The sequence below is a fragment of the Nothoprocta perdicaria genome, unplaced genomic scaffold (genome assembly GCF_003342845.1).
Source record: "Nothoprocta perdicaria isolate Ctin4 unplaced genomic scaffold, notPer1 scaffold_103, whole genome shotgun sequence".
Lineage (NCBI taxonomy): Eukaryota > Metazoa > Chordata > Aves > Tinamiformes > Tinamidae > Nothoprocta > Nothoprocta perdicaria.
The window spans coordinates 1563210-1574571 of NW_020454128.1; the positions used below are offsets into that span (position 1 = coordinate 1563210).

Sequence of the window (11362 nt, forward strand, 5' to 3'; positions counted from 1 at the left end):
TCACGGACGCGCTAATATTATTTAGGCGGCTCCAGGAGAGCATCAGCATCCATCAGAAAGCTCCTGGGGTCTTCAGAGAGCCAGGTCACCCCTTAGCGGGTGCCAACTGCCTTTTGACAAGGGCTGCACACTCATTATCGTGTGTTCTCCCCTAATTATCGTGCTTTTCCCCCCAAATATGTGCATTTCCCTCCAACTATTGTGCATTTTCCCCCAAATACTGTGCATTTCCCCCAAATACTGTGCATTTTCCATTAAGTATTGTGCATTTCCCCCCAAATATTGCGCATTTCCCCCCAAATATTGCGCATTTCCCCCCAAATATTGCGCATTTCCCCCCAAATATTGCGCATTTTCGTCCCGAATAAAGCATCGTAGAACGACCTTCAGGAAAAGCAGGCCCTTCAGCTGCACGTGCTGCAGCGTGGGGGTCCGGTGCTTCCATAGGGCTGGCTACAGCCTGCAAAAAAGATGGGAAAACACAGGAATCGGCCTCAAAAAGGAGCCCCGTGCTGCTGCCGCTGCCGGGCTGGCCGCGTGCGCCGGCGCTCCGGCGTTCCCGCTTGGCCGAGTCCATTTCATGCCCGGCTTGTGCCGGCCCTGCTTCTCCTTTTAGCGGGAGCCGTCGATAACGCCGGCACCGAAGCGGCAGCTCCCGCGGCCGGGCGGAACGGGGAAGCCGGATTTCGCACGTAAAGGCCATTGGGAAAGGTTAGGTTATAGGTTACGTAATAATTTTAATAATTTGGCTGCCCGGCCCCTGTCCAGAGCCGTTTCTCCCAGGGTTGCAGGGAGCTGCAGCAATTTCCAGTGCAATTTAGCACTGCAATTTAGTGCATTTTGCTGCTGCCAGCAGGAACCTCTCAGCATCCCCTTGCATTTTACCCCCTCATTGGAAACGTTTGCAAATGAGGGGAAAAAAAGCAGTTTTGGAGGGCGCGGGTGCCTTGCTCATGCAGTTTATGCTCTCGCTTTAATCCAGCACGTCCCCCATAGGTGACAGTGTTGGCAAAATAAGTATAGGACCCATTTGGGAGGCTGCCTCACCTCTAATTCCCCTCGGTTTGGCACAAGAGCCTGGATCTCCGACACGGGCGCGTGCCCACAGGATGGCAGTAAATCCACGCCGTTTTCCCTTGCAGAGCTAGCGCTGCTGTCACCTTTGTTGGTTCTCCAGGTGTTTGCAGAATAACATCCTCAGAGCAGCTGCGGGTCCCTGTTCTGCCAAAAAACCTGCCAAAAAACGCCCCAAAACCTGCAAAGCAGCACGCTCTGCACGGAGGAGTTTAATTCGCTTGCTTTTCTTTCCTTTTTATTTATTTTTTTACCAAAACCACACGTCTAGCATAGCAAAGCGCTGCAAGTCGCCCGCTGGCTTCCCGAAGCCGTTTCCCAATGAAGCAATCCCAATTCTGTGGGACCAGCAAGGACCGCTGCCTCCAGGCTCCTCTTCCACGGTATTGTCCGGAAAAACAACGTTTGCAGCCTCTTAAATCCACCTCCTCGGCGGAAGGCGGCATCTTGGTGCTCTGCACAGGGTGGGCTTGCAAAAGATGCATTTATTACATAAAAAACATAAAATAAGGGGTCACGGACAAATAAATGCTTCAAAGTGCAAAGGGTCCCACGGAGTCCCATGCCTGCTCAGCACTTTTTTCCCCCCCAAGGAAAAAAAAATTTTGCCTTTTTTTGCTTTTTCCCAAGGAATTCTGCTTTTCCCCCAGGGAATTCAGGAGAATCTGGGGAATTCTCCCAGAACGTCGCCCAACGCATCATGTGAACCTGAGCAAATCCCGCTGTGTCCAGCTGCTCCCGGCCGCCTCCTTCCTGCCGGCTCACACCTTGCTTTGGTGCCCGGTGCCTTCCTCCTCCTCCTCCTCCTCGGTGCCCACGGGGACGTAGCCCCCTTCCCGGGGGAGGCACCAGCACCAGCCGGCGCCCGTCAGGTCCAGGGTGGCCACGCTCAGATCCCGCAGCTCCAACCTCTTAAAATCCACCGTGTCCCGCCGGGAAAAGATCTCGTTGAGCTTCTGCCAGTAGAGCCAGGCCAGGACGAGGCCGAGGACCTAAGGACACATAGGCAAGAGGGGCGGGATGTATAGACAAGGCCATATAGGCACGGCGTCGAGCAGCAGCTTCCTTGGAAATAAGGGTTATTCCCGATAAGTGAACCCCGGTTGCTCTCCCACGCGCCTGCCTTGCAACAGGGAGGTTTGACCCACGATGGTTTCGCTGTGCGGGGCTGGAATGGACCGTTTTGGGGCGGATTCTGCTCATTTTGGGCTTGCTTTCAACTTGCAGCTTCTCAGTTTATAGCAAATCCACGTGGCACCCATAGGGGCAACCCGCTGCAGCAGCAGCAACGCGTCGCTTTGGGAGCTCAAAATCATTATCAGCAACTTCAGCTGCTCTTGAGCCATCAAATAACCCGTAGAGCGGGGCCAAAGCGCAAACAGCCGCGGTGCATCTTGACCTAGGGGCTGTTTTTCCTCCAAGGGGACGGAAAACTGGGCGTCAGCCTCCGGGCAAGCACAGATCCAAGGGAAGAGCAGCCAGGCCCTCCGGCTCCGACCCTCCGACAGCCGCCAAAACGTAAATCAGGGCAAATGGGATTGTGCTCGGTGATATTAAATGGTTGTGCTTTTAAGCAATTAAAAATATCCTTTTTTTTTTTTCCTTTTAAATAGCCTTTAAAGCCAACCTGGCGCTGGGGCCGTGCAAACCCGGCGCCCGCCCCGAGCCGCAGTGCAAGGAGGATTTGCGCCTTGGAGACGTTTAATGCCAACGGGTCCCGCTTCCACGGAAAGCAGCAGCCTCGGGAAAACAGGGAATGCTCTGTCAGGAGCATCCCGCCACAATGAACCTCTCCGGGGCTGCTCTCCTCCCCGCGCCACCTTTTTCCTGCTTAATGAAAATCTAAGCTGGCTGTCAGGAATATGGATGCCTTCAATATCACGGGATCCCAAGTGGGATCTGAAATCCTGCTGGGCGAATTGAGGAGAAATTCAGTTCCTCAGTTGAGGAGCTCCCGCTCGTTGGGTGCCCCGAAGGGGTCGGGGCGCCGCTGCCCGCTTGGGGCTCGTCCCTGCCGCTCTCCAAGCCTTTTCCATGGGATTTAAATGCACAGAGGGGAAAAGCTTGTCCAGGAGGTGCAGAAACCCGGGGCTTGCAGGAATAGCTTCCTTGCTGAAACAGATCCAAGGGCTTTTCTATCCCTATGGATGCAGATAGCGGCATCCGGGCACATCCCGCTGCTGTGCCCGGCTCAGCGCGTTGGGAGCCGTTAAATCCATATTGCGGTTGGCTGAGCAAGGGGGATTTAGGGGAAGGGTTGCACTTCCCATAGAGGGGTAAAAATCAGTTTACTCAGTGCTGTTGCTCTAACGCACGAAGGGCCAGTTGGTGTTTTGGGACCGGGCGAATGTTTTTAGGCTCAGACCCAAATTGCACCAAAGGAGAGGGTCAGCTCGTCAGCTTTAAGCTCAAGTCATCGAGTGGCCCCGATTGCTCTTTGGGATAAAGCATTTTTAAAGGGAAATCTCTTTTGGAAGGGGGAGAGAGGCAAGATCCAAAGAGCCTGGTGCTCCTGGCACCAACCTCCTTTCTTGCAGCAAATGCCGAGGCTGGGAAGGAGGCAATGCATGGAGAAAAAGCAATAATAATAATTTTAAAAAGCATTTCCAACCAGACACGTGGCGGAGGCAGCGCGAGCCCCGCGGCTTGCATGTTGAGGTGGCTGCAACGCTGGGTCGTGCAAAGCGGAATTGCTCAAGGGCTTCCAGCTCTCCCGGAGCTAATCGAGTAAGGGACGAGCATTTATCTCGCGGTGGCTCTTCCTCCCACAAATGGAGATTTATAGGCTGCACTCTTTGCAGAGGTCATCAAGTGCAAATGGAAAAATCCCTTCGATCTGCCCGCTCCGCTTCCCGCGGGAGCGCGGCCGGCACCACCGCGTGCGGAACGAAACCCCGCTGCAATCCCAAGCCCAAGTCCCAAAACAGGGGACTGGAAACCTTGGAGACGCCTCCGTGCAGGTTCCCCTGCTAACGATCCAAGAGGAGGCTGTCACCCCTCTGGAAGAGCTCCCTAAAGACAGATGGGAAAGGGAGCTCGGCTTTTCCGCGCTAACACCCGCTCGCTGACGGAGCCTCTGGGTCCCCTTGCAAGGCTGCTGGACCTCACGATGTTCACGCAGCTAAACGCTCTGCACAAACGTGCTGCAAAAACCCGGGGAAATCCTCCATCAGGGGTAAGAAGAAAGAACTAGCCCAGCTGCAGAGCAGAAAAAAATGAGGATTTTTGCTTCTTTGCAACGCACACAAATTGTCCAAGCAAAAAAGCAGCAACAGGCGGCTTCTTCCCCCGCATCTTGCATGCAAAAGCGAGGCGAATCCCCCCAAAACGCGGGGCCCTGCGGAGCTCGGGGCTCACCTGGGGCAGCAGCAGGGCGCAGGCGAGGGCCAGCGCGGCGGCCGCGTGGTCCCGCAGCCAGAGCCCCACGGCCGGGATGCAGCCGCGCACGTGGATGAGCTCCAGCAGCTCCAGGCGCTGCGGAAACAAGCGGGAAGAGGGGGGAAAAAACAGCCGAGCCCAACGGGTGCTGAGGGTCACCCACGTGTCTTGGGGCTGCGGCACCGAATCGGGCTGGAAAACAGCAAATCAGGCGGTGCCACGCAGCTAGGAATGACCCGGCTCAGATACATCGAGATACTCAGATATATAGATATATATATTTATATGCATCTCTCATATCTGATTTTTGATAGCAATTTTGATAAAGGTATTGATATAAAAGATATATCTTGATATATTTTTATATATATAAATATTTATATATCTTGATATATATAACCATATATATTTATTTATATATCAATATATATATCTTGATATATTTTAATATATATATTTATATATTATATAATGTATGTATTTTATATCTATTTTTATATATTTTTAAATATAAATAAATATATATATCTCAATATATAAGAACTCCCCAGCACGCCAACTTCTGGTTTTAGGTAATGCAGTGGGAGAAGTAGCTAGAAAGAAAATGTCACAACATCCCCCCCAAATTCGAGCGTATTAGGGTAAAAGACATAATAAAGGTGAAAGGCAGCACGGGTTTGCATGCAGAGACATCGCACGTGGCTAAGGGGGGAGCACACACACTAACTACCTCTTTATTGAGGGTCTGGTATCCGCACAGGGTGTTGGGCACTTCGCCGGGCACCTGCCAGGAGAGAAGTGCTGCACACTCAGGGAACTGAAGCAAAATTAAAGTTTCCCCTCAGTTTTCCTCTTTTTTTTTTTAAATTAATAAAAATGGACTTTTTTTTGTATGTATTTTAAAAAAAATACATGTCTTTATCTCAATGAGGGTATAAAGCAACGGGGCTGGGAGAGCTATATACAACATCACATTTTCCTTTCTGCAGGAAAAGAAGCAGGCAAAACCATTGGAAAAGTTAAAAAAAAAGAAAAAGAAAAAAGAAAGAAAGAAACAAACAAACAAACAAAAAGCAGTGGAGAAAGGCCAGATCTCAGCCACATCCCCTCCAACCATCCCCATTTTGGGGTCTTATCACCCCAAACCGTGGGGCAGCAGGGGGGAAAAAATGCCGGAAAAATAAAGCACTTCCCTCTCTGGAGCGTCCTCGGCGGAACAAAAAAAGGGCAAACACATGAATTTCTAATGCTGTCCTCGAGAGAGAGCAGAGGGCCCTAATCAGCCCTGATTAAAGGCAAGAAGCCCTTCCGTGGCTGATTTGCACCTCAGGCTCCCACTTGTCATTAACACTCCTCAGATTTCACCCCCTTTTTTTGTGTGTTTTTTTTAAAAATAAAAGAGCAACAACAAAAAAAAAGCTAAATTTTAAGTCATTCTATTTTCCATGCAACTCCAGGGAATTTTTGCCAGCAAATCCCCTTTGGCTGCAAACTTTCCCCAGCCGGAGCGCTTTTGGGGGGAGGAAGCAATTGCAATTAAGGGCGCCTTAATGCAATCGTTCTGCTCCGTGCAAAAGGCAGAGCCTAACCAAACACGGCGCGGGGAAGCCCAGCACCCCTTTCCTCCAGCTTTTGGGCCCTTTTTGCAGCGATTGTACCCCAATTTCTGCATGCTACCTTGCGCACGCAGCACGTGTAGGGCACCCCGCAGGCCAGCGGGCCGGTGCCGTTGCACGCGTGGTACAAATTCACCCGCCAGTCGCTGTACTCGTCCCCGCCGCAGCAGGAAAGCTGCAAAAAAAAAAAGGGAAAAACACCACAAAGAGCAAACCTGAGTGTCTGCAGCCCAATGGCACAGCCGCTCTTGCTGATCTAGCCCCCCTTTAGTGCCTTTAATGAATATTTTTCAGCTCCTTCAGGCTAAGGAAGACACCGGGAGGTGAGCGGGATTTCTCTTGACGCCTGGTTAAATTAGAGCTTGGCTCAAAGGCTGCTTTTTAGCTTGCGTTCAAGGAAAGGAAGGGGGAAAATAAAAGGCTTAAATGAAAGAGTCGCTTTCTGATCCTGCGGGATAAAAGCCGGGTTTTTATCCCGCCTGTCATCCCTTCTCTCCGTAAATAATTTGGGGCTCTGTCTTGGGTAAAAAAAAAATCTCCTTGCAGTAGGTGGGAGCTTGATAGCAACCTCCTTCACTATGCACTTACACACACACACACACACATATATATAGATATATATGCTCATATATCTATATATGTACCTATTGACTAACCAAGCATCCAGAGTAGGCGCCTAGGGGCAAACCCAAATAATTTGGGCTATAAAGCAAGATATCCCTGCTGGTGCTTTAAAGCATTTCTGATATGCAGCAAAGCGCCTGTTATTGCGGCTGATTTTCTGCTGAGGTTTAAAGCGCTGATCTAGGCGGAGGCAGCTCGGTCTCGCCTAAAGCACTGCTTGGTTTAAGGCTCTGATGGACCCTGCAACTCCCATGGCAACAAAAGGGGGCTCTGCAAAGGAGCAAAGCCTGGCTTAAATGCTTGAGGTTGGCTTGGGAAGCAAAACGGCATGTGCAGGGAGAACCAAGCCAGCCTAAAGCGAGCACCTTGTGTGTTTAATCCAGCCATAGAGAGGCTCGACTGCAATCCTTGCATCTTAGAATAAACGAATATATACTCACCCACATACATATATAAGTCCTTGAAGTATACATGGGTATTCAAGATATCTGCAGAACAGGCCTCCCCGCCTCAGCACTGACCTTTTCTTGCACAAAATCCAAGATGTTCTTGAAGTCGAGGTCGTCGTAATAGTGTCGAATGCCCTCTTGGATATTGGAGTGGAAAATCGCGTTCATCTGCGGCAGAGGGGAAAAAAGAGGAAGAATTTTTCCCCTATAACAAGAAAAACCAGAGCCGTTGAGGGGAGCATTCCCATCTTACAGGAGAGAAGCATTCAAGCACTCCCAGTGCTATTTAATGGGGTGCAAGGTTTATTTCTTGCTGTCTTGGCCATTCCCCACCCCAGCACAGCTGATCCGCGCTCACCTTGCTCTCAAAGGCGATCTGGGCGAGGATGAGGAGCAGCTGCGCGATGAAGAGCGCCAGGAGGATGTAGAAAAACTGCGTGGGAAAGAGCAGGGGGTTCGCGGTGGGAAAAATGCTATAAAATAGTGAGATTCAACCTGGGCCACGTGTCGGCATGGAGCTCCAGTGCTGTAATCCCAGGAGGCCTGGGCTGCTTTGCAAACGAGTGTGTGTGTTTGGGGTAAATCCATGGGATTTGGGCACGATGCGCTGCACCAGGTATCCTGGCGGGATGCCGGATCCCTCACCGGCTTCCATGGGGAACCACAGCAGGATGGACCATCCGTTTGTCCTGCCCAAGCCGCTTCTCCTGCCCGCTTGGACTCGACTCTTGTCCGAAGCCAAAGCAAGAGTGGGGAGCGGGTGGAAGCTGCTGGCCCCATAAAACCGCCTTGCTCCAAAGCGCCCGGATCCTGACCCAAACGATGCCTGGGAATCACGCCGGCTCCCCTAGCAGAAGCAGCCTATAGGATATGTGCTATAGAGATGCACGGATCATTATGTGCATGTCGGATGCACGCGTGCTGCCTGTGCACGGGTATGTGCTGATGTAGGTGCTGCACTTTGCACAGCAGAAATTTCCACCCTTTTCTCCCCCCTTCTTTTCAGGCAATTTATCCACCCTGGGGCACCAAGACCACGGGAGGGCAATAAATAAGCTGCTTTGGGGGCGTTTGGGGGACAATTTGCACCGCTAGCTGAGCTTTGCAAACCACTGCGGCCGAGAAACCTTCCAAACGGCTTCCCCAGCCAAAACCCCCTTACCGACCGATTAAATGCAACATCCCCGACGCCGATTAAATGCGCTCCCAGCCCAGCCCCTGAGCTCTGCTCTCGCGTTCCTTTTCCTACTAAATTTGCCCCGAGAGCAGCGAGCAGGGGGGGATTTGATCGGAAAGGCCGCCCGTCGGATATTAGAGGGGTAATTAAGGAAGCGCAAGCCCGCGGGCCAATTAGAGCCACGGCTCGGGCGCCGCCGGAGAGATGCGGAGATTAAAACCAAGATGCAATTGTGGCTCCCGCATCTTGCGGGGCCGATATTGGAATGATTCATCACGGCACGTGGAGCCGGTCGGCGCCTCCCGCGGCTGCTCCGTCTCCCCGAAACGTGGCAAAAGGAAGGGGAAAAATCAAAGGCAGCAGTCGGCACTGGCTGAAGGGAGAACGGGCGCCGTGCCGACACCCACGGCGTCTCCTCCAGCTGGTTATCAGCGCCAAGTGCCATCCCAGGAGCTGATTGAAGGCCTGGAAATGGTTTGTTTCGGGAGCCACAGGGCTTTATCCGGTGCAATCTTTTATCCCGTGCAATTTTTAGGAGCAGAGACGTTGCAGTGCTCGTTGGGGAGGAGGATGCTCTTCCTCGCCCCGGGCTCCCTGCGCGTGCAATAGGCCAGGGGCTGCACCAGGAAAATCCCGCTCTGGATTCGGATGTTGTTGCAAAACACAGTCACCGAAACGGTCTTTTCCAAGAGGTTTTCTAGGTAAATTCAGCAGGAAGTGGCTTTTTTTCCAGGCAGAGTGCCCCAATTTTTGCATGTGCAGGAATCAACCCGGGATATGGCACAAAGAGCCAAGATCCTGCAGCCAGACACCCCTTGGGATGGGAATAAAAATCCCCCTGGGCACTGTGGGACAAGGAGCAGGTTCCCCTTCCAGAATGTCTTGATTTTCCATGGATTTTCTGGTCTGACTTGAGCCAGACTGGGGAAAAGAGAGGATTAGAGGTGAATCACGAATATCAGCACGGAAAGAATAAAGGTAGGGTGAGAAATAAGACATTTGAAATAATTATCCTTCTCCCGAATAATCCCAGGCGGAACGAACGCAGCGCTGCAGCGCTTGGGGAGCACACAAAGAGAGAGATGAAGGGTGCTCTAGCAGCAATATAATTGCAGCTTTGGCAGGGGGAAAAGAACGTTTTCCAGGGCTTTATCCTGAAGGAAAAAGAGCATTTTCACAGTTGGGTAGAAGGAGAGGAAAAAAGAGGTTTCTAACCAGCGGTGACCCCAGGGCAAAACCAGGTGGCACCTGGAAAGAAGGCAACGGGTAGGGAACTGGGCTGCATGGGGTCTGACGGTGGGGAAGGCGTCGTGAGCGCTCCATGGGTGCGAGAGCAATGGGTGGGAATGCAGCGAGAGCGGCCGGGAGCAACCTGTGGAGGTTGCATTGGGGTGTGCGCCCTTCCCTTGGGGTTACAGCCCCCCGAAACGCCCCGAAAGCGCCCGGCGCGGAGCCCTTACCGCCCTGAGCAGCGCGCGGTTGTCCCGGAGGCTGCCCACAGTGCCCACGAAGGAGACGCCGAACACGGTGGCGCCGAGCAGCAGCAGCAGCACGGCCGGCGCCAGGAAGGTGCCCTCGAGCGTCTTGTGCCGCTGCCGCTCCGCCTCGGCGTACGCGCCCGCGCTCGCCATGGCCAAGCCCAGCAGCTGCAACGCCAAGCGCCCGACACGCACCAGACATCAGGAGCGGCCGGGAAAAGCTGCAGGAAAACAGCCCGTGCAGCCCCATTCCCACCCTGGAGCAGCGCGGTGTTCCCAGGGTCCGGAAAGGGCAGGTTTTCACCCCGATCCCATCACTATGGCACGGATCCAACGTCCGCTTTTCCACCCGCCAGAGGAGGGATTTGCAGGGCAGGAGGTCTGGGAGTTCCTCGCTTTTGCTGCTTTCCAAATGGTTTCCCTGCCCCTGCATCCCTGTGGATTTGCCCCAGCCCTCCAACCCTGCTGGCTCCATCCTTGATTTCCAGGCACCGTCCTGGTTGGGTTTTTTTAGAGATTATTTTTCTTTCCTGCTGCGTTGGGAGGCTATTTCTGGAGCATGATTAGCAGGCAGCTCGTTGCCCATCAATCAGCGGCTGCTTCCCAGCTCCATCACTTCCAAAAGCATCCAAATGTCCCGGAAAATGGAGTCGAGCCATTTTACAGGCAGTTGAGCTATTTGCAACTCAAATCAACCCTGTGGCTAATAATGAGCTTTTTAATCACCGTCATAACTCGAGTTTAAGCTCTGCACGCCAGGGCTGGGTCCAACTGAGCACTCTCTCACTGATGCAGCGGCCTGGGAAGCCCCCCGGGATGCAGCAGCAGTGGGGGGGGACGTTAATGCAGCCCCCCAAGCCCTCGTTGCGCTAATCAGGAGGAACCGCTCGCTTTTAATTAACGAATGCAGAGGCAAGGCGGGAACTGCTCGAGGGCTGCAGGTTCCCGCGGGGCAGCAAATTTGCCCAAGCCGGCTCATTCCCTCCCTCCTTGCGCCCCAGAGGGGCATTTAAAGGGGGTTTTTGGGGGATGGCACCCGCAGCACCTACCGAGAAGAGGGTGGCGTAGGTGGACAGGGTGAATTTGAGGCCGTAGTAGTAGAGGGGGGAATCTCTGCAGCCGCCGGTGCGGATCATGTCGGCTCGGCACCTCGGACTGGCACCGATCCCGGCGTCGATCCCGCCGTCGGGAGCCCGTGCGCCTGGGAAAAGTGCAAAGGAGAAGGAAGCAGGAAGGAAATAAGTTCCCAAAGAAGGTGAGGGAGGGCTGCGGTGCCCGCGGGCAGCGCCGCGCATCCGAGGCCGAGCCGGTGCCAGCGGCGCTGCGGGAAGGAGGGAACGCGGGCGAGAGGGTGTCCCCGCTGCACCACCCGCACCAATGCGCGGCCAGCACGCAGAAATTATAGAGATATACAGGTTGAATGAGTCTGAAAGCAAACCGGGAGTGCCAGGAGCACGTGCCGGGCTGCGGAGCGGATCAGCCGGAGGTGGAATGAGGAAGAAGTCCGGTTCCTGGCAGGAGGCTGCACCCGAGGGAGGAAAACCCCTAGGAACGAGTGGCAAAGGG

General features: G+C 53.4%; 1 protein-coding gene across 1 annotated transcript; it reads right to left on the reverse strand.

The window, feature by feature from the left end:
• Positions 1 to 1835: 1835 nt before the first annotated feature.
• Positions 1836 to 10914, reverse strand: LOC112950045 (tetraspanin-15-like; the record flags this gene model as incomplete). Its single annotated transcript, XM_026042515.1, has 8 exons — positions 1836 to 2066; positions 4432 to 4548; positions 5183 to 5236; positions 6130 to 6243; positions 7214 to 7309; positions 7500 to 7574; positions 9779 to 9964; positions 10846 to 10914. Coding segments are annotated over 8 exons (942 nt in total), but the record flags the coding sequence as incomplete, so codon positions are not given.
• Between the last annotated feature and the right edge of the window lie 448 nt (positions 10915 to 11362).